Source organism: Eptatretus burgeri, chromosome 11 (assembly GCF_056783735.1).
Source record: "Eptatretus burgeri isolate ZD-2024b chromosome 11, Ebu_testis_v1, whole genome shotgun sequence".
NCBI lineage: Eukaryota > Metazoa > Chordata > Myxini > Myxiniformes > Myxinidae > Eptatretus > Eptatretus burgeri.
Genome location: NC_140971.1, coordinates 68,847,942 through 68,871,720, shown reverse-complemented (window position 1 = coordinate 68,871,720; position 23,779 = coordinate 68,847,942). Strand labels below are relative to the sequence as shown.

Sequence of the window (23,779 nt, the reverse complement as noted above, 5' to 3'; positions counted from 1 at the left end):
TGGGTCACCTCCAACTTTGGTCAACACCTTACCTTAAAGTTGTGAATCCTTTATAATCCACAGGACTGGCACTGATAAATGTTACAGTTCAGCTCAGAAGAAGCCCCTGTAAAATAAACTGCTTCTCCATGAGCCTCGATGCGGTATGCAAAAAAACGAGCTAAAAATAATAGAAATTTTACTTACCCGAGCCTTCAAATAGCATATTTTGGAATTTCTTCCTCCAATAACCTCAGCGCAATGCTTGCCACCTCTGCCAAATATGCAAATAAAATCCTTCAGTTCAACATATGTGAAGCCCCTAAGGATTATTTTCCAGAGTGCCGGCTTGGAAAGGCGGCCAGCTGGAAACCATGGAATTGTCTTTGAGCTTCAGCAATCAAAAACATTATAATCAAAGCCCTCGTGTACCCATAAACATGTTGACATCGCAATCGAAGCAATATACGGGCCGTTCCAGTTCATCAGGAAAGCATCTACGCTGTTGTAAAACACGCCTGGTGGTGCTACCATTTCATCACTGGAACCATCATCTCCTTGCCGTTTGCACATAGGCATACACAAAACGGGCAATTAATTCCCATATTCCCTGAAATGTTTGGCATTTTACTCCCACATGGGACTTGATAACCCACATGCACAACCCTCCATACCGTGGGTCCACGTTCCTGAAAAAACTGCTCAGGGCTTCATCATAAGTTCCTTTCTGAAACAAATGCACGGACGAGAGGGGTTTCAGCAGCCGTTGCGAAGCAAGCAAGTGACAAGGGTGATGTATTAGGCAATGGTAGGGGTAATGACATATTTATGAGTAGAGTTAGGATAAGGGTAAATGGAGGCGGTTGTGGGGGGGGAGTTCCTAAGATGTACTAGGCATTGTGAATACACATACAATGCTAATTATATGAGGACATGTTGAAAAACTAGAATGGGCACTCAGTAGAGCGCATACCTTCGCCAACGAGACATCCCCCCCCCCCAGAAACCGTTGATTGTGAGGGTATTTAATCCCATACCACATCTGCCATCTCATATGTGTTATGATGGCTTAAAAACATTAAATTTCCTGCTGTTTGACACTGATTCACGTACATTGTACAATTTCTGTAAGAACTCCCTGACCTTTTTGGGTGTCGGTGTCAAGTCAATCTGATGACAACTGGTCACATTATAAGATATTATTTTCTGGCATTTTAGGGGCATTTAGCACACACGAGTTTCTGTTTTTCTAAATAAGTTATTTATTGTGAACAAACAAACATTCATTGTACAAAAATGACGATTTTGACCTTTTCATGACCTCGACCTTGACCTTTGTACTCTTAATTTTGTAATTGGTATTAGGGTGTGGGGAACAGAACAGTCAAACATTTTGGTGTTGGTTTCATGCAAATCGGATAAGAATTGACCGTGTTATGACTAAAACCACACATTTTGCAATGTTGTGACCCCCCCTGAACTTTGAATCCCAACCGCTAATAAGGGTTATTACGTTATTGTGCCATGTCACATATCACAAGATGGGGCATTTAATTCTGAACATTTTGGCATTAGTTGCATGCAAATTGGATACAAATTGACCGCGCTATGGTAAGACGACGATTTTGACCTTTTCATGACCTTGACCTTTGACCCGATCGCTCCCAAAATCTAATCAAATGGTCCTGGGATAATAACCAATCATCCCACCAAATTTGCTGCGATTCAGTTCAATACTTTTGGAGTTATGCGAATAACAAACAAACACACATATTCACAAATAAATAAATAAATAAATACACAGCGACCAAAACATAACCTTCGCAACAAAGTTTGCGAAGGTAATAATGTCCACTATTCAGTTTCTCCAAAACAGGTAAAGATATCCGAATGAAAAAAAGGGCAGTCCGCACATTAGTTACTTATTCCCACCACTAGGTGTGAAATTTTGTGATTCTGACACTACATCTCTCTGTCTACATTAGTCAAGATGGCACAAGGCAGCAAAATATTGTCAGTGTTGTGAAGCATGAAATGCTAGAGATGAGAAGAGTTGGGATGACTGACTGGAGATCACCGGGTGAGTAGACCCCACTCGTGTGCTGATACCACTGATCGTGCGCTGCACAACACTGAGTGAACGGCCAATCGTTTTACTTACTGTACGAATGATTGTGAGCATCAGCTGTGGCTGTATGGACATGTGGCTCGTTTTCCTGACGCTGATCCTGCTCACCAGATTCTCTCAGTGAGGGAGCCTCGTGAGTGGAGGAGGCCAATGGGCCGACCACGTTCCTCGTGGTTGCAGCAGGTTGATCGGCATCTCAAGGAGATGGGGTTGGGCCAGGCATCTGCCTGGGGGATGGCCAAACGTTGGCCCCTGGAGTGCTGGTGGAAAGTGACGCGCTGCTCCGGCACATGCTCCCATACTTGACCTGACCTGATTGTTCAGAACCAAATCCCTTTGTAACCTGGGGACCCCCTGTACTCTATTTTGTATAAAATTTGCTTTTCACATAACCAGACAAGTATGAAACAGATTTTCTTTTGGTAGATATACTGATTTTTTTTCATACCAAGTTTTTCGGAATATCGGTATATCAATATAAAAAAATTATACTGATATAACCGGAATATCGATAAGTCACCAGACCCTGCTTCATGGAAAACAGTTTTCTTCCGATGACGACGTCAAAGCCGCTGTGAAATGCTGGTGAGCAGGATGCAGAGTTCGATTGTGATGGGATTGATCACAAATCTCCTTGAACGTTTGCAGAAATGTATGAACCGCAGTGGTGATTATGTCAAAAAGTTAATATGCACCAAGGTAGAATAAAGATTGATGTTAGTATCTTTGTTTCATTCAAATATCTTTACTTGTTTTGGAGAAACAGAATATGAGGCATTGCTTTTCAACACGGTATCATCCATGACTTTTGAGACCCTGTACTATATCTATCTATAGTTCCAGCAATCTGTGTGTGTCTGTGTGTGCGTCTGTGTGTGTGTGTCCGTGTGTGTGTGTCCGTGTGTGTGTCCGTGTGTGTGTCCGTGTGTGTGTCCGTGTGTGTGTCCGTGTGTGTGTCCCCGTGTGTGTGTCCCCGTGTGTGTGTCCCCGTGTGTGTGTCCCCGTGTGTGTGTCCCCGTGTGTGTGTCCCCGTGTGTGTGTGTCCGTGTGTGTGTGTCCGTGTGTGTGTGTCCGTGTGTGTCCGTGTGTGTGTCCGTGTCCGCTGTTTCTCGACAACTTCTGGTTCAATCTAATTGAAACTTGCCAAATATATTGCTGGGGACCTGAGGATGTGCCTTTTAAAGGTTTGATATTAATCGGACAAGTGCTTCCCAAGTTATGGCCATTTATTTACCAAACCAATGACAAGACACGTTGTTGCGTGGGCGTGGTCGATGGGGGAAGGGAAGCTCAGCCTCGTTCCCCATTACAGGTTATATTACAACGTACGGACTTCCAGAGAGTGATGACTATGTGTATTCTAATAATTTCTCGATTTCTTATTCGCATTTATAAACACAATGCCCCAATCCAGTCAAGGAACAGGCTGTGTGGTTGTTTGAAAGTTTTTTGGTTTTTTTTGCATGTACGTTTTTTATTTTTTTTTCTCCTCTTCTCTTTGTGTTTTTCCTTGTGATGACATTGCGAAAAGGCAAAATACGTTGGCGCTAATTGAATAATTGGCCATTAAAACTAAATTGCGAATAATTGTTACTGCGATATGCGAACTTCCGGACAGTGAGGACTTAACTTCGCGTCGGCCGATGCGTGGCCGGCCGACGATGACGTCACTTGCCGTGCCGGTTACGATGGGGATCGATCGGTGCCTTAGTTACCGTGGCGTAGGAGTGGCAATGGTCAATGGCAGCGAATGTCATGGCAAGCAAAGACAGGGAGGTAAACTTGATTTTAATTAACTGTGTGTGTGGAAGTATCAAAGCAGTTGTTACTTCAATGAAAGCGATAATTCGTGGAATGCATGTGAACATTCCGTACGGGCACGCACTATTTCCGGATGGTGATGACAATGTATTCTAATAATTTCTCGATTTCTTATGCGCATTTATAGATAAACACAATACCCCAATCCAGTCGTCGTTTACGAGATCGAAGGAATGGCCTGTGTGATTGTTTCTGGCTCGCGGTGTGAAAGTTTTTTTCTTTTGGGGGGGGGGGGGGTGTTGCACGTACGGGCACGCGAGAGCGAAGGAACGGCCTGTGTGGTTGTTTCTGGTTCGCGGTTTGAAAGGTGTTTTTTTTTTTTTTTTTTTTTTGCACATACGGCCACGTACTGGTATAACTAAATATCTGCGATCACAAACTGATCACCAAGGGTAAACCTTCCGTGCCTTACCGTTGGCGATCTCCCGTGACTTACCCTTGGCCCACGATGGCATATTTTGTTGAGACCGCTATATGACCTTGACCTTCAACATTTATGGATAGAATGTATATTAAGGAAATGTGTCCCCATCTACAATCTATCCATAAAACACAACATCATGAAAATCAGAGGAAAATTATTCAAGTTATGATCAAAAAGGTGCATTTTGTTATTTAGGTCACAATCCAAAAAAAAGTAGGTCAAGGACACGAATCAAATATCAGGTGCACAACTTCAGTGCAGACACAATTATGATGCAAGAACATCTTTGAAGGCCAAGCAGTCTTTGAGATTCTGCATTGGCAAAATTAATTTTTTTGATAAATGATTTTTTGTTCAGACTGCCATTTGATCGTGACCGCATTATTTTATTCGGACTGCCGTTTGACCTTGACCTTTAACTCGGAGGGGTATGTTGTAAATTAATATTAAATGCGTCTTGCTGTAGGCTATCTAGGGAGCGTAATTTTGTTCCAATCGGACAAACATTAGTTGAATTATGGTGAAAAATGTTAAAATGTTTATAATTGGGTCATGACTTTAAAATTATGTCAAACCACAATCTTTGATGCAAAATTTCATTCTGAAAGTTTCAGCCTGATTCAAGGTACAGCTCGGAAATTGGCAGAAAAAAAGGGAGAAAAACCTAATTGGTGTTTTTTAGTACTCCAAGTGGTGTAAGACCTTGACCTTTAACCCAGAGGGGTATGATGTAAAATAATCGTAAATGCACCGTGCTCTTGCCTATCTGGATAGGGCAATTTTGTTCCGATCGGACAAACTTTAGTTGAGTTATGGTGAAATGTATACAATTGTCTTAGGTGGGGGAGGTGAACTTAAAAATTTGGTCAAGGTCAAAATAATTTACCTTAACCCCACATACTCTCTATTCACATTAGTAATGCAAAATTTCATTCTGAAAGTCCCAGCCGACTCTGAGATACAGCTCGGAAATTGATACAGCCAATATCCTATAAAGGGGAGGCTTAATTACAGTATTTGAAAAATGTAGCAAATCCATTTCCTTCCTGTGTTTGGTGTCATGAGCTCCGAGGGAGCTTAGACAAGGCATTATGACACAGAGAAAATAACATGATAATATATTTACCAAGGGTGACATGTTTAATCATCCTTTGCTATTGCTGTTTTTTGCTGTGTAAAAGTTTGGATGTTCCACAAACCAACAGCAAAAAAAAAAAATCATTTTAAAATCAACATTTGATTACAGTGATGGTTTCATAGGCTTATCAGCTTTGGCTCATTTGGTCAGACCCACGCTGGTCTCTGACCACCATGAAGGTCCCATGAAACTGCATGAATGTCGAGCTTTATACTGGATGATTACAACTGCAGCTAAAACCAAAAGGATTCATTATGCATTTCCTCTCATGATGTCAGTGGGTCATGTGACCCACAACAACTAATTTGTAATCCAAGTGAATGTCCTAAAATCACCACTTTTTAAACCTGTCCACCTTGTGCATTTGACATCATCCAATCACCTGGCATAATCTACACTGCCACATTGCCGATCAAGCCAACCTGTCTTTTGCTGTTGATAACCGGGGCAAAACCACTCAATATTTGTCAGTTACGGTCTGCTGTGTGCCAGTAGGATGCTCATACTGATCGAGAAACCCAGGTGTATTGTACTTAGTTTCCTGGTAATCTAAAAATGAGAGGCAAGTGGATTACAGGGGTCCTTCATGATTGTGCAGCCAGTACTTTGCTCCAGGTAGAAGTCAAAACATATACAGAATAGAGAAAAGATACCAAAGATTCTTATACATCTTGACGGGTAAATAAACTACTTTGGGAAAAGCATATCTATGAAATGTGTTCCTTTAATACCTTGTGCCGTAGGTGCTGAATCTATGCCATAAAATGGAATAACACCGGGACTATAATCGACTGAAACACATGACCACCGGGATTACAAGCTGCTGCTTTGTGGTCTTGATCATATACTATAATTTTGTATTAAAACTGTGGATCTAAATTGCCCTTTGGCATAAAAAGAGAAGGCGAAATAGGATGAGAAGAGGCCCAATGCCACTCGGAGCAGCGGGCTCCACAGGTCACTTTCCGAGGAACGTTGGGAGGATGAGAAAAATTGGTCAAGCTCTCCCCAAGTGGCGTTTTGTTTCCCCACACATTCCTGGCCAAAAACCAAGGCAAAGCTATAGGTACACACAGGCCGTCTCTACAAACCTGAGCTGGTTCCCAGTGTCCCGTGTCGACCTCAGCCAGTCGTATGTTTTACAGAAAAGCGCATCAGCGTCTCTCTCGTACAAGATCGTACAAGACTTATAGCAACTGATCAACCCCATGTCATGTACCATCCCTCGTGAACAAATAGCAGAATCGGGACCCGAAGCATCCCAGGGAACCAGGACCGGAAGAAAATTTGCACCTTGTTATTTCCCCCCCCCCCAAAATGAAGGGGGGGGTCAATGTTTTAACCTCTTAATTTTTGTGAAAAACTGGTCAAATCCTCCCTCCCCCCTCCCCCACTCCACCTTCCCAGATTTATGCGGCGTGCAGGTGGTCTGCCAGTAACCACTCTTGCCTCTCTGGAGAAACGCTCAAAATCCAGACTCACGACTCACCTCCACTCTTTCATTCATTTTTCATGCCTGTTGAACCAACTTCTTCAGTCTCTTCAATCTCATTCTTCCATCCAGGGTTTCAAGACAGCTGTGCACCATCATCTCAGGTCATCCACCATCATGATCTTTTCTACCTCCATTAACCCTGCTCAAGCCCAACCCTTTCCTTCCACTTATGTGATTGGGAGTTTGTGTTCACCCAATCCATCTTGTTGACCCAATGTATCGTCCCCTTGCCCTCATTTCTCCAGGTGTCCCTCTCTTTTCTCCCTTAATCCTGCTATCGGTGTGCTCCCCACCCCCCTTCTCTTTCTAGTTATTTCATTCTATACATCCATTCTGTGTTGTCGCTCCTCTACGAGCCTCAACATTGCATTAAAAAAGTGCAATTTAAGAGATTTTAAAAACAGGAATTTATGAGATTGTGCAAATTTCAAAAGGCAGAGTGTATCACAATTGAGGAACCACTCAAAGGATAGCTTGATTACTAAAAGTCTATCCTCATTGGAGGATTTACCAGGAGATTCTCGTTGTTAGACTAATGGACTGCAACTTTCTTGTTGAAGTCGGGTCATTCCGTGCCAACTCACCTAAATTTCAAAAACCTCCCCAAGTCACCTCCTCAGATTTTGCTGGAAAAATTCTTAAATGTAGATCTATATGGCTCTACCCACCATGCAAAAGATTAGCTTTCAATTCCTCATAGTTTAAAAAATATCTATCTCTAGAGACCTTTGAAATTTGGCCCTAAAAATGCCAAATGTGAAAAACGTATTTTTTTTCAACTTCAGGGGCTTATAATTAACCTCCCCAATCGAAGATCGGAGGTTACCGTTTTCACCCCTTTCTGTTTATTTGTTTGTTTGTGAACAGTATTACGGAAAAACTCCTCGACGGATTTCGACGAAACTTGGTGGGGGAGTTAGGTATGGTCCAAGGATCATGCCATTAGATTTTGGACTTGGTCCCCACCCCCCCCAAAATAAAATTTAGAAATTTTTTTTTTTTGCATTTCTACATGTTTTAAGTGATTTTCAACCCCCCCCCCCAAAAAAAAGAAATTGTTAGAGAAAAAAAAATTTTTGCAACTTTTTTTTTTTCAACAAAATTTCGATTTCTATTTTTTTGCATTTCTACATGTTTTAAGTGATTTCCAACCCCCCCGCCCCCCCAAAAAATGTTGGAGAAAAGAACTATAACTGTCAGCACTGTTGACATCATATTTAATGAATAAGATATAAGGTTCACTTGAGTGACCCAGCAGTATTGGCAGCAGAGGTTTTGCACTCTGCCGAGTGCTCCCCCTCTAGTTTTATAATGGACTCCTCGAGAAAGTTGATATTGCAAATATTTACTAATTGGCATCCAAATTTTTCAATTATGGCATCAGATAGCTTCTGGGATGCATATTTCTCACTCTATAGGAAGCTAAAAATTGCTTTTGGGCCAAAACGAGCTAAAATAAGGTGAAACTATATAATAGTAGCCCTCCTGAAAATATGGAACAACTTAGCATATGAAATTAGCATTCTATGGAACAACTTAGCATTATAAACTGGCATATGAAATTTAAGGATCTGTTATCAGAATGCCTGATAAATGCATACGTTTCTATCTGTAGGAAGTTGAAAATGCCACTTTGACCAAAAATGGTGAATATGCAGGGGGCATTAACTGAGGTTATGTAACAACTTAGATTATTCTTCTCATAAATTAATAATTACAAGTACATTTTTTATTCAAAAATAAATTCTTGTAATGATAATCCAAACATATGCTTGGGTTTTAATTTAAAAAACATGTCCTACAGATCTCTATTTGAAGTCATTAGTTATGACATACACCACTAGATGGAGTAATGGTCTGTCACAACACTGGGGGCAGCACAGTCAACCTGTCTGTCTGTTTGTCTGTTTGTTTGTAGAACAAAGAGGAGGAAGAAACAAAGGAAATGGATGCAGAAAAACCTGGGCCCAGTGGCACAAGTTTGACAAGTAGATACACTGTTGGAACCAAATTAGACCAGGAGTGTCACAAGACGTATTATACAAGGAAGGTTGGGCTAAAACAAGTTGCTACTTTGGAGAAGTCACAAGAATTGATTTCATGGAGATTAGGAATTACTTAAAAATTACTAATATTCATTGTCTCTGTATATCTGTAAATAAAAAAGCTGCTACTCAACAAATCAAATTTGTTTTAATTTATAATTTGCAATCACTTACGAAAGTAATCATTAGCATGTATTTATGAATAAATAACATCCTTATCACTAATGTCTAATAAGAAGCATAACTTAGCCTCAAGCGTACCCCTGCAAGTTCACCTTGTTTTGTATGAAGTGGGCCAAATTGCCATATTTGGCTTCCTAAAACTAGGAGTATGTGCTTTCTAGAGACATTCTGATGCCACAATCTAAAATTTTGTCTACCAGTTTATAAAATTCTGCAGTAACTCTTTCCTGGATAGTTCCATTTACGATTTATAAACTTCTGAATATGAAAAAAGTGAATAATTATTAAAAACGTGCATGTAAATAAAAATTTATTTTACTATGAAGCCATGGGCGTTAGATAAAATTATTCGGTCAGTAGACACATCTTATATGAGGCAATCCTTAGAAAAAAAATTAAGATCCTAAACCCCTAGCCACATGGTCAAACCAGGGGACAAAATTGGTCCATTTTAGAGCCCTCGGAGGCAAGGGCCAATGTTAAAACTTTTATAATTCATCACCTAACTATTGTTGTGGTTGACGAAATTCGCAAACCACCATTCAGGTCCCCTAGGTGAGATATCTCTGTAAGTATATGTGTAGTTAGGCCCAAACCCGTTGTTTAGAGGGAATAAATGTCATTCATGCGGGCTGCGACCCTTTTAGATAGCCGTTTTTCTTTTACTATCTTTATTTTGGACCAGCCGCCATTACTACCACCACAACCACGTCTCAACAGCCATCACACAACAACCACCAACCGCAACGCCGCTTCACAACAACAGCCACGACCCTTGCCGTCACATCTCGCTCTCGCAACCATCGCATCACCGCCATTCCCGCGCCGCTTGTGGGCACCGATCCTGGACCTCGTGCAGGGCGCGCACTGAGCAGCGGGTGCAAAAACACCAGCCTTTCCGAGAAATCGGATCAAAAACGATTCACGCCCACTTCTGTTCCGTCCTATCAGCGAGCATGGGGCGATTTGGCCCTGCCTCCAGGTGCGTCGGAGTATAATCGCTATATGCAGATTCGCGGATCAAAAAGCATTCACGCCCACTTTTCCTCTGTCCAATGGGGAGCCAGCCAGAGGTAAAGGGTCGAAGGTGAAGGAGCGAAGCCACGGGGGCTATAAAGGGCCGCGTTCGCTCGCCAAAAAGGCAGTTGAGTTGTGAAGAGTCGGAGTAAGCAGTCAGTCAAGGAGAGCTGAGAAGAGAAGAGTCAGAGAAAGCAGTTGGACGGAGCTGAGAAGAGTGGAGAGTTGGAGAGGTGGCGGCGGCGAAGGCAGTCGAGAGGGCGCTCGTGTCAGAGTCGGGGAGCTGCGGAGAGGGGAGGCCGGTAACGCGACCGAGGTCGCGGTGGAGACGCTCGTCGCGGGACCCGAGCCAGCGAGATATCCTCATTCCCCCGAGCATCAACAACCCCCTCCTGTTTCCCCCCGCGCTGAGATAGTGTGAGAAGGGGGCCCCGTTCCCACCCCATTTCCAGGCAGTGCCAGCGAGGCCCGCGGAGTCGGGCGCCACCGCCATTTTGCGGCTCATCACCAGACGGGTAGGCTCGACGCGGTCTCGGCCCCAGGCCCGTCTGCCCCCCTCATCGTTGAGGGTGGTCCCTTTTTCTTTTGCTTTGAGTATATGTGTTGTCGGCGCCGTCTGTGAAGTAAAACTGTATAAGTGTTGCCGTGTGCTCGGTAGTCGGTAGTAGATCTGCATTGTGTTTCTCTTTTACATTTGCTTTTTGTGCAGAATTGTCGTGTCACTTTTACATTTGCTTTTTGTGCAGAATTGTCGTGTCACTTTTACATTTCCTTTTTGTGCAGAATTGTCGTGCTTCTTCTACTTTTACATTTGCTTTTGGTGAAAAATTGTATATGTGTGCTTTCCGTTTGCCGCGGAATAAATGTGCTTTATGTTGAACTGTTTTTCCCGTTTCGCTTCGTCTTTTCCTTTATTGAATCTCCATCTTACTTCACGTAAAGGGTTGGTCGTGGGCTAAATACGCCCAATAATTAATCGAACCGTCGAGGTTGACGATAACACCGCTCGGTTATCCCGATAGTACGGAACGGCTCGCTTAAAGTGGCCCGTGTCCGAAGTTGACCTGCGGCGAGGTGCGATCGCCCGGTCTACCCTCCGTGTGGGTACTTAGGTAGGTCGAATTTGGCGAGCAACCCTATCCCACGCGGGGGGCCGATTGGCACGATCGTGATGAGGCCGAAAGGCCCACCCGTGACTAGTTCCCGGCGTTAGTCCGAGAGGGTCACGACGGGATTGTCCGTCCGGTGGGCGACGTGCCGCGATTCGAGTTACGTGGCCGCTCGCACGCCGGCGGGCGCGAATCCGCAACACTGGTGTCAGGAGTGGGATATAAACTCATCGCCCTCCTCGCGGCACTGGTATCGGAGAACGGGAAAACGGGCTCTCCTGTCTCCAGCTAAATTCACGGGAATCGGTCCAGGGGTGAGAGAAGCGACCCCGATTCCCTCCAAATTACGAGCGATTTAAATTAACCCTTTACGAGAAATAAGATGGCGTCTCAAGGCGAGCGGGAGGCGGGGGTATTAGAAATGGATGTAGAATGTGTAGAATCCATGGTCCAGGATGAAAACCCCGAGCAGGAAATGTTGGTTGTGCAGGAACACGAACTCGTCCAACTGAACCCAGAGCCCGAAATAGGTGCGGCGGCGGCAGCGGTGTATGACACCTCCCCACCCCCCCTCCGCCAAAACCTCCCGATCCTGGCCGAATCGGCTCACCCAAGCGCACCCGACATGGCCCAGCTATTCGCCATGCTGGCAAAAATGGATACAAATATGAACGAAGTGAAAACGAAGATGGATACATTCACAAACGAAATAAAACGCATGAAAACGAATATGTAAACAAATGCGCAAGGAATGAAGGAAGGAATGAAAGAGCTGCGGGGTGAGACGCAGAACATGGGCCGAAGCCTGCAGGTGGGCATGAAGGCAGTAACCGGGGAGCTCAAAATGGCGACGCCACGTGTGGGAGCGAACGAGCTGGGAGGGAGTGCAACGGCTGTCGGGCCCGCGGTGGAGGCGGGTAAGGAAAAAATAATTCGGGGGACGTGTTGGGCGAGGGTCGTGACGGAAAAAGTGACGGTAACCGAGAGGGAAAAACTAATTGGGGTGACGGAGACGTGCACGAGGGAGATAACAAGGGAAGAGACGGAAATATTAGTTGAGACAAGGGAGGTAAAGGGTGAAGAGGTGACTGAGTTGGCAGAGACACGGGAGATGGGAACGATAGAGGGAAGACTACACGATGAAGACGGGGTCAGTGACGCACACACACACACACACGGAGGTAGTGGAGGATAATGGGGGTGAGGTCGCGGACTGGGTAGAGACCCGGTGCGAGCAGCTGGATGGCCTCCTCCAGGAACGAGGGGAGGGAGTATGCCCCTTTGAGGCAAATCACGACCAGGTGGGTTCGGTCGTGTTTTGCGAGGTTGAGGGGACGGGTGCTGTGGACAGGTGCACGGAAAGCTTGGGGGGTATAGAGGCCCCGGAGACCCTTGTGGGGACACGAATCCCCAGTGTGGTTGTCCCGGTGTGTGTGGTGTCGAGGTGTGTGTTCACGAGTGTGGCGAAATGCGTGCTGCAACGCACGCATAGCGCGGGTCCAAAGGCGTGTGTGAGAGCGACCGGGTGGGTGAAAAAGACCCCGTGTGTGGAAGCGACCCCGTGTGTGAGTGGTGTGGTGGTAAGTGTGCAGAAGGGCGTGCTTCCCAGCACGCCGTGTGTGGATGAGGCACCGCGGATGAGTGCCCCCGCGTGTGTGAGTGAGGCACGATGTATGAGTGAGGCACCGCGGATGAGTGCCCCCGCGTGTGTGAGTGAGGCACGGTGTATGAGTGAGGCACCGCGGATGAGTGCCCCCGCGTGTGCGAGTAGTATGGTTTGTGTGAGGGAAATGGCACGAGTGAGTGGAAGGCCGCGAGTGAGTGGAGCCACGTGTGCGAGGGAGGTGGCATGCGTGAGTGAACGGCCGAGTGCAAGGGAGACCGTGAGTGTGAGAGAGACAGCCGTGTGCAAGGTCGCTGTATGTGAGGGAGATGTCGGTCGGCATGTGTGAACATGCAGCCGCGTCTCCCGGTGTGAGTTTAATGGTGAGGTGTGTTAGCGTCGTAACACGCGGGAGTGCGTGTGTGGAATGGAGACGGAGACTGCGACAGAGGAAAGAAAGCCGAGTAGCGGCTGTAGTTGTTTCGGGGACCGTGCCGGGTTCACCCAGCAGCGAGCACGAGGTCCGTGCTGTGCAACGCACGAGGCCCCCACGTGCTCGCTTGCGAGAGTGAAGTCCCGGTCCGGAAACGCACGCGGTGGATTTGCCGATCCCGCGGACGGACAAAGTTTAGGCAGGATTATGGATTTGGACCGGACGGGTTCTCTACGCGGGCGTGTGTGTGAAGCTCCAACGGGCAGAGCACATGTGTTCGCGTGGGGAACCCCTCGAGACGTGGGGCTTGTGTTTTTTTTTTATGCGCACGGTGACGTCATGGCTGCACGTGGGGTTGGAATCCGGCGGGAGGGGTATCCCTGCCGGATGGCACCGTCCAAGGTACACGTGCAGCTGCATGACGTCACGGGCAGGTGCAAAGTGCGCGAGCTGTGAGTTGCCGCACTGGTGCTGCGCATGTGAAAAAAAAAAGCAAGCCTCACTTTCGGGTGCACAGGATTCCCGGGCAAGGGGTGGAAGACCCCCTTACCAGGGAACAGGGTGAAACTAGTTAGGGGGAAGGGATAGCTTAGTTAGACCGACTTCATGGGGCAGGGGTAAGTCCTCATGGAGTCCGTGGAATGGATTAGTTAGAGGGATTGTAGCAGATTTAGGTTGGGAAAGTGATTTTTGGGACATCTGAAGACAGTGACAGACAGTGAATGTGTAGTGGGGACGTAGCTTAGCTACGTAGGTTAAAAGGAACGTGCTACTAGTTTAAGGGACGACGTGGGAGCACGAGTTAGTTAGGGGAGGTAGTTAGAAGGATGGCAGAGTTCAGTGGTGTGTGTGTTGAAGAGTTGTTGGTGAGTGAAGTGGAAGCATGTGCTTGGTGAGTGAGTGAGGCCAGCGGGTCTGTGTGTATGGAGCGAATGGGGACTGCATGGTGCGATGAGTGATTGGGGGGAGGAGTGACTCCCGCCCAAGGGACCCCGGGGTCAGTGTAGAGTGAGTTAGGGGGTTAGTCAAATTTACAAAATGGAGGTCGTTTTGTTGTTGGTGTGAATGTAGGCTCGAAACCCGTTTGGAGGGGTGCAGGAGCCCTGTTGACGGGCTGGGAGCGTGGCTGCGAAAGGTGAGTATCGCTGAGTGGGTACCCCGGGCACCAGGCTAGTCGGCCGTGGTAGGCCAAGGGCCCATGGGGGGCCGGGATAGCGTAGTGGGCACGGGTGCGCCTGCTTGGTGCGGGGGCCCGGGGCGCCATTAGCCGCGTGGGCAGCGTTGTGGGCACGGGTGACCCTCGGAAAGGGGCCTGGGAAGCCAGCCTGCCACGTGTGCGTTTCAGGGGAGGTGCCATGGGGGGCACTCCCCGGTGTCAGGGAGCTGGTAGGCTCGGAGGCAGTGTAGTGCCCGGGGGTGCCATAGCGGGAGATTCGGCAGAGGGTCGTGCCTGCCAAAGGGAGCCACGCGTCCCAGCCATGAGACCGTGTGAGGGCACGGAGAGAAAATTGGGGGGCGAGGCCCGAAATTGTGAGGACACCAACACAGGCGACGGGAATCTGGGTTGTTAGAACCAATAGTTTAAGCGAGAGGCGCTTGTTGAAAGCCCCGGGGTAGTTTAACAGTTAATGGATAGGGTAGATTAGGAAGTGTACCCCTCCGCACCATCCATCCCCTCGCTCTCGTTGTGGGCCGCTGGACCCACTTTGTGTTATAGATCGCTGAAGTCTGGGGAGGCCATCCTGAGGCTTGAATTGGGCCTCGACACAGGACGCTAGCTCTCCCTTGTTCCCCTCCGGGAAGGGAACGTAGGGGTTGGGAGTAGGCTGGGTGACAGGATAGGTTAGCCGAACAAGGACAGTACAGGGGGTTAGGGGACGATTTATAGTGGGGAAGTAAAAATAAAAAAATAAGTTGGGGCTAAATTTGGGTTTGACAAATTAAGGGAGTGGGTATAGACAGTGACAGGCAAAGGCGATAGGTTGGGAGGGAGACCGTAGGGTAGGTCCGAGCCCGCCTTCCGAGTGGCCAGCACCACCGCACTCCCTCCACCAAACGGCAAAGGCTGGCCAGCTTCATCTGCTGGCTGCGTTGCTGCAAGGCAGAGGCCGGCCCACTTCATCGGCAGCTGCTGTGCTGCAAGGCCTGTGCCGGCCGGATCGTCTGCAGCTGCTGTGCTGCAAGGCCTGTGCCGGTCGGATTGTCTGCAGCTGCTGTGCTGCAAGGCCTGTGCCGGTCGGATTGTCTGCAGCTGCTGTGCTTCAAGGCCTGTGCCGGCCAGTTCGTCTGCCGGCTGTGTTTGCCTGCAGCGGCCTTGTTCTGCAGGCTGTGTTTGCCTGATCACCTTTGCCATGCCATGCCCACTGCCCTGTTCACCAGCCCCGTTCAATTTTTGCTTTGCCCCCCCCCCCTGTTCATTGCCATGTGCGCCAGGATCAGAAAGCAACAGTTTGCAAGCTGCGAGAACTGCCCTGTTGGCAGCTACAACACGGGCCTGCAGTGGCGGCCCGTACACCATGTTTGTGTCCATCCATCCATCCGTTGTGTTCATTGCGTGTGCCACTTGAGCTGGCACGGAGACTGCGTTTGTGCAGCCCATGCACCGTTGTGGTTCACTGCGTTCAGTTAAAAAGGGAAGGCCTTGGACTGCGAGTGAGCAGCCGGCCACGTTCCCTGTCACCTGCATTGTTTGAGCCAGAGACTGCATGCGAGCAGCCTGGCTCCCTGCTAACTGCTTTCTTTTTGCAGAGTCCATTGATCCTGGGCCATGGTTTAGTGTAAATTTTGTAAGTTAAGGTAAGATGTACTGTAAATATGAGTGCGCCCCCGGCATGTCTGTCTTAGCGCCGGCAATTTTATTTAAGTCGTCCGTGTGAGTGGGTTTGTTTAGGTAGTTACTCAGCCCTCAGGTTATTTATTTTGGGGACACGAATACCATGAATGTCGCACTCAGGGATCCTTCGGTAAAATGTACTAGGGGAAAACTACACATGATGGCACACGAAAATTTGACGACTCGGGACGAGTCTGTAAAAAGGGGAGGGGGTAGTGTTGTGGTTGACGAAATTCGCAAACCACCATTCAGGTCCCTTAGGTGAGATATCTCTGTAAGTATATGTGTAGTTAGGCCCAAACCCGTTGTTTAGAGGGAATAAATGTCATTCATGCGGGCTGCGACCCTTTTAGATAGCCGTTTTTCTTTTACTATCTTTATTTTGGACCAGCCGCCATTACTACCACCACAACCACCACCAACCACGTCTCAACAGCCATCACACAACAACCACCAACCGCAACGCCGCTTCACAACAACAGCCACGACCCTTGCCGTCACATCTCGCTCTCGCAACCATCGCATCACCGCCATTCCCGCGCCGCTTGTGGGCACCGATCCTGGACCTCGTGCAGGGCGCGCACCGAGCAGCGGGTGCAAAAACACCAGCCTTTCCGAGAAATCGGATCAAAAACGATTCACGCCCACTTTTCCTCTGTCCAATGGGGAGCCAGCCAGAGGTAAAGGGTCGAAGGTGAAGGAGCGAAGCCACGGGGGCTATAAAGGGCCGCGTTCGCTCGCCAAAAAGGCAGTTGAGTTGGGAAGAGTCGGAGTAAGCAGTCAGTCAAGGAGAGTTGAGAAGAGAAGAGTCAGAGAAAGCAGTTGGACGGAGCTGAGAAGAGTGGAGAGTTGGAGAGGTGGCGGCGGCGAAGGCAGTCGAGAGGGCACTCGTGTCAGAGTCGGGGAGCTGCGGAGAGGGGAGGCCGGTAACGCGACCGAGGTCGCGGTGGAGACGCTCGTCGCGGGACCTGAGCCAGCGAGATATCCTCATTCCCCCGAGCATCAACAACCCCCTCCTTTTTCCCCCCGCGCTGAGATAGTGTGAGAAGGGGGCCCCGTTCCCACCCCATTTCCAGGCAGTGCCAGCGAGGCCCGCGGAGTCGGGGCGCCACCGCCATTTTGCGGCTCATCACCAGACGGGTAGGCTCGACGCGGTCTCGGCCCCAGGCCCGTCTGCCCCCCTCATCGTTGAGGGTGGTCCCTTTTTCTTTTGCTTTGAGTATATGTGTTGTCGGCGCCGTCTGTGAAGTAAAACTGTATAAGTGTTGCCGTGTGCTCGGTAGTCGGTAGTAGATCTGCATTGTGTTTCTCTTTTACATTTGCTTTTTGTGCAGAATTGTCGTGTCACTTTTACATTTGCTTTTTGTGCAGAATTGTCGTGTCACTTTTACATTTGCTTTTTGTGCAGAATTGTCGTGCTTCTTCTACTTTTACATTTTCTTTTGGTGTATAATTGTATATGTGTGCTTTCCGTTTGCTGCGGAATAAATGTGCTTTATGTTGAACTGTTTTTCCCGTTTCGCTTCGTCTTTTCCTTTATTGAATCTCCATCTTACTTCACGTAAAGGGTTGGTCGTGGGCTAAATACGCCCAATAATTAATCGAACCGTCGAGGTTGACGATAACACCGCTCGGTTATCCCGATAGTACGGAACGGGTCGCTTAAAGTGGCCCGTGTCCGAAGTCGACCTGCGGCGAGGTGCGATCGCCCGGTCTACCCTCCGTGTGGGTACTTAGGTAGGTCGAATTTGGCGAGCAACCCTATCCCACGCGGGGGGCCAATTGGCACGATCGTGGTGAGGCCGAAAGGCCCACCCATGACTAGTTCCCGGCGTTAGTCCAAGAGGGTCACGACGGGATTGTCCGTCCGGTGGGCGACGCGATTCGAGTTACGTGGCCGCTCGCACGCCGGCGGGCGCGAATCCGCAACACTATATTATCCCAGCAAAAATGTATCTATGAATAGATAATGACCCTATAATCACTGTGTTTTGAGGAAAAAAATTCTAAATTGTTCCATATTTTCAGGAGGGCTCCTATAGTTTCACCTTATTTTAGCTCATTTTGGCCAAAAAGCCATTTCTAGCTTCCTACAGTAATAGAGTGAGAAATATGCATCCCAGAAGTTATCTGATGCCATAATTGAAAAATTTGGATGCCAATTAGTAAATATTTGCAATATTAGCTTTCCAGAGGAGTCCATTATAAAATTATAAGCCACTGAAGTTTGAAAAAAATGCGTTTTTCACATTTGGCATTTTTAGGGCCAAATTTCAAAGGTCTCTAGAGATAGATATTTTTTTAAACTATAATGAATTGAAAGCTAATCTTTTGTGTGGTGGGTAGTGCCATATAGATCTACATTTACGAATTTTTCCAGCAAAATCTGAGGTGACCTGGGGACTCTTCGGTGAGTTGGCACGGAATGACCCAGTAGAATGTGTGCTTAAAGGTTCGAAATGTAGGCGGGAACAAATTTATGCATATATTTAAAGGTTACCCACAATATTATAAAAATATCTGTTGACATTCTCGAAGCCAGTGAAGTATTTTGAGAATTGGGGTGATAAGATCAACGTTAAGTGCCTGGCAGCCATATTCTGGATCAGGTGTAAGGGCATGAGAAAAGGCAGGTAAGCCAAACAGCGAGTTGAGGAAATCCAAGTGGGACATTGTGAGAGCATGAACCGGAGTACGAGTGCAATGTCCTTGTATTTAAGTACAAGTGCATTTGAGTCGTATTGAGTAGCTGTAAAATCGATTTCCAGATTTTAGGAAAATTGGGAATTCAGGAAATTTTGGATCCACACTCTCCACCATAAAAAAACACAGAACATGTAAAACATGTTAATGTAATTGTTCAAGGACTGTTCCAGTGTTTATTCCAAGTGACTTTTTGGCATGAGGGATGTGCAGAACACCTGAGTGCTAGTTTCCATGTAATGTAACTACCTCTGCCACCGCAGGTGTATGGACGTTATGCTTTCACCAGTGTTGGGTAGTCGAAAAAGAGAGATTTTTTTTCTACCCTTATCAGTATTTCCGTTGATAATAAGGGTAGTAAATCTAGTCTACCCTTATTATCAGTATTTCCGTCGATATGTTTGTCTGTCTGTCTGTCTGTATGTATGTCTGTTCGGTCCAGTGCTCCGTTAATACAATGGCGATTTCGATGAAAATTGGTTGGTAGGTTCATACCAACCTAGTTGTGTGCAAATGAGAACCGTTGCTATGGACCCATCCGTTGCCTAGCAACGGACATTTGAAATTTTCAAAAAAAAATCTCAAAAATTAATTTTTTCGAAAATCAAAAAAAAATAATCGGGCCACGAGTGACTGTGGGCAGTACATTCAGCCATATTGTCAAAAATTTCCAGCCGGATCCTATGAAAACTGTCGGAGAAGATAGACTTTGAATGAACCCTGGTCGAAAACAATAAAAAAAACGAAGCTCGTGATATCTCAGAGACTACGAGTCAGATATACATGAAACTGGTATGGTAGGTTCATGGTATGTCCTAGTTATGTGTGAGAAAGAACCGTTGCTATGGACGCTGTTGTTGGCTAGTATCGGCTGAAAAACGACAAAATTCGATGAGATTGACTACCCATGTCCGCCTACTGGCTTGTCTGTCTGTCTGTCTGTCTGTCTGTCTGTCTGTCTGTCTGTCTGTCTGTCTGTCTGTCTGTCTGTCTGTCTGTCTGTCTGTTTGGTCCAGTGGTCCGTTAATACAATGGCGATTTCGATGAAACTTGGTTGGTAGGTTCATACCATGACCAAGTTGTGTGCAAATGAGAACCGTTGCTATGGACACCACCGTTGCCTAGCAACGGGACTTTGAAATTTTTGAAAAATCATTAAAAAAAAATTATTTTTTCGAAAATCAAAAATCGGGCCACGAGCGACCGTGTGCAGTACATTCAGCCATATTGTCAAACATTTCCAGCCAGATCCTATGAAAACTGTCGGAGAAGATAGACTTTGAATGAACCCTGGTCGAAAACAATAAAAAAACGAAGTTCGTTATATCTCAGAGACTATGAGTCAGATATACATGAAACTGGTATGATAGGTTCATGGTATGTCCGAGTTATGTGTGAGAAAGAACCGTTGCTATATACCCCTCCGTTGCCTAGCAACGGCCGAAAAACCTCTAAATGTGGGGGTATTTTAACGAAAAAACAATGTGCAGCATTAACCCTTCAAGCTAGAATCATGAATTTTCTTGTGCTTAATCCTCAGGTCATTCCCCATCGAACGGGCCCATCACGTCAGGTTCTATTAGGTAGTCGACTACCCATGTCCGCCTACCGGCTTGGCTGTCTGTCTGTATGTCTGTGAGCAGGATATCTCAAAAGGTTGTGAATGGATTCTGACAAAACTTGGACATGTTAAGTGTGTCACATGGATGAAATGATTAAATTTTGGTGAAGATCTGGATCCGGATACTAGAATTTTTAAAAGTGATTCTTCCCCATTGAGAGAAAGTGAAAAATGTTATATAGAATGATATCTCAAAAAGTTATGGACGGATGATGACTACACTTGGTGGATGAGTTGGGTATGTGACAAAAACAAGCCGATTAGAATTTGGTTCTGATCCAGCCCATCAGTGGGATACAAAATGTAAACTGTTCAGCCTGATGGAGGTATGCGCTCTACTGAGTACCATTGTAGTTAGCTCCAGCAATAATCGTTCAGCACATGCAAGTTGTGCACGCTTAGGTTTTTGGAGATGACACGAGGTATTTTGAACAAATTCAAAACAGTCTGTCCGAGACACCAGTGTGTAGATCATCGAAAAAAAACACCGAATACGTTCTTTAACAATCCATTACAATGCCATGTCTGTCAGAAATTGAGAAAAATCTAATTATTGGACACCTTTAAGGCATTTCTTCCATTAGCCATGTGGAAAGGCTCTTTAACATGAGGAGAGGAACCATTTCTGACCCCAGAAAACGTTATCAAGCCACTGGGTCAAAAAAAGATACGCTAAGAAGTAGATGTCCTACTCATTGCAATGCGGTCGCATGACTCATCTAAGCAATTGGTTTCAAACTGAGCAGAGTACTGCAAACACATTCCCTGGACCTCGCAGGATAAGTGTCAACACCATCTTTGAGGCATCTCGTGATGCAGGGATCCGTGCTCGTCATCCTGTTCCGAGTCTGAGACTTGCACCATGACACATTTAAAGCATTGTTGCAGTGGTCAGTTCAGCATGTCAGATGGAGACGTAGGCAATGGGCAAGTGTTATGTTCAGTGACAAATCCAGGTTTCTCTCCTGTTTCTCCTTTTCAAATCTTGTATCCCAAACCTGTTGCTTTCTGTACCCACCTTACCCAGTTGTACCCAGCTGTCCCTGGACTATGTGTCCTTTTCTCCTGACAAGGTGGAGAGCTTGCTGTCAAACCTCGACTCAGATTCTGCAACCAGTCCGGGCGGCATCAGCCCACGTGTCCTAAAAACCTGCTCTGCTGCTCTTGCCCACCCTCTCTCTGTTCTATTCACCCTCTCATTTGCTCGTCATCTGCCATCTGCTTGGAAATCAGTAAATATTAATGTTCTGCATAAAAAAGGTGCAAAAACAGATCGACTGGGAATCCTGCATCGTGCAAAGTCCTTCCTTGACACCCATGAGCTCCTGACCACATACAAAGCTTTCATCTGCAGTCTGATGGAGTACTGCTCTCCCCTCTGGACTGGTGCTCCCGCCTCTCACTTTTCTCGGCTTCACGCTGTGGAAACCAAGGCATTTAGGATCATTGGTATCTCCTGCGATGAGGCCGAGTCTATTGGTTTCTCACTCTCTCACCGCAGGTGGGTTAGTGGTCTTTCTGTCTCTTACCATCTACTCTCCAACCTTACCACCCCCCTGCTCTGAGATATGTCCCTCCCATATTTTGGCAGGGCGCTCAAGTTCCACCAGCAACTCCTTTCTGGTAAACCTACCAAAATCAAGAATCACTGCTCACCTTCACTCTTTCATTCCTCTTTTTCCCCACCTATGGAACAAACTCCCACACTCTCTTCAATCCCATTCTTCCCTCCAGGCCTTCAAAACAGCTGTTCACCACCATCTCTTATCTTCCCACATCCAAAACCACGATTTTTTCGACCCCTATAAATCCACCCCAAACCCACCTCCTTCACATTACCTGCTCTCCTTCCTGAAAGTCCCTATCGTGTCCATCTTGTTTACCCTGTGTACCCAGCCCCATCCCTCTACCTTCCACAGATCTCCTCATGTCTCTGTTTTGTCCTTCCCTCTCCACCCCCACCCCTCTCCTCTTGTCTCCTGCTCCCCTTATTGTACGTTCTATGTGTTAGCTCTCATACGAGCCTCGACAGTGTATACAAAAAAAAGAAAAAGATAAAAAAGGGCATATTGGCCATACACGAGTCTTCAATGAGCGATATGCCCCAGTCTGTGTTCATGAAGCCACAAATGCTGGATGTGGAAGTGTCAAGATGTGGGGTGGTATTGGTGAAACCTTTCGCACCAACTTGATTGTTATCCATGGGAATCTGATGGCAGATCGATACATTAAGTTCTTGCAGCAACAGGTGTTGCCTATCATTCAACAATGCGGTCCAGTCATCATCTTTATGCACGATAATGCTCCTGCTCACAGGGCCATTCCAACAAGGAATGTTCTTGTCAATGCCAACACCCTGGCCCACCATCCCTCCGGATTTGAATCCAAATTAACATATTTGGGACACCATTGATCGTCACGATTGAACCATGCGAAGACAACCATAGACCCTCGATGAGAGGGAACAGGAACCAATTCGAGTGTGACATGCCATTCCCCAAGCTCAGATTCGCGCGTGCATACAGTCAATGCCACGACGGTGCAACGCAGTGATGCCGCCCGAGATGAACATACCCGGTACCGATATGGATTGCTTCCACGTTGGATCCCTATATGAACACATTCGCCACAACACAGCATTCATTATATGATAAGGTTACAATGTATGAAATGCACATGTAATTATTCACTATTTATCTGTCAGAGGGTTGCACCTCATCTGTGTCCCATAAAAATATCGCATCAAGTAGAAGGGCACTCGGTAGAGCGCATACCTCCACCCTCCAATATCTGATCCACGAGAACATATCAGGCCAAATACATTTTTGAAATATTATGCTGTACAGGACCATATCGTTTTTGGCCCCATCTCTCAATGGTGAAGAATCACTTTAAAAATTAAATAATTCTCATATCCAGATCCGGATTCGGATTTTCACCAAAATCGAATCAGTTCGGCCTCGTCACACACGCAACCTGTCCACCAAGTTTCATCCGGATCCGTCCACAACTTTTTGAGATATCCTGCACACAAACAGACAGGGGTGAAAACATAACCTCCTTCACCTGCGGTGGCGAAGGTAACGATAATCACGTGTTCGGTTTATCTTGGCAGAGCTTGGAGTGGCACCTCGATTCAAAAGCAGCGAAGCAGAAGTCAGGTGACCCGATGACGTGCGATCAAGATCCACGTACATCGAAAGTTTGTGACGTTTTGTTAACTCGACCAAGTCGTTATCAGGTGAAC

The 23,779-nt window shown here is 46.7% G+C and overlaps 1 protein-coding gene across 6 annotated transcripts in view; it reads right to left on the bottom strand.

The window, feature by feature from the left end:
* Positions 1-23,779, bottom strand: part of TUBE1 (tubulin epsilon 1) — a 37,972-nt gene that overhangs the window by 13,762 nt on the left and 431 nt on the right. For 3 of the 6 annotated variants that reach the window (XR_015049429.1, XM_085846794.1, XM_085846792.1), the window contains exons 3-4: positions 654-706; positions 187-253 (exon numbers count right to left, since the gene is read on the bottom strand). The exons of 1 other annotated variant lie outside the window; for it this stretch is intronic. Coding sequence is in view for 2 of the 5 variants with exons in the window: in XM_085846794.1 (XP_085702920.1) it covers positions 187-253; positions 654-706 (120 nt within the window). In the remaining 3 variants the exon portion in view is untranslated. Of the gene's footprint in view, positions 1-186; positions 254-653; positions 707-23,471; positions 23,557-23,598; positions 23,742-23,779 lie in introns of those variants that run through there. 2 more of the 6 variants (XM_085846796.1, XM_085846795.1) reach the window with 2 other exon arrangements.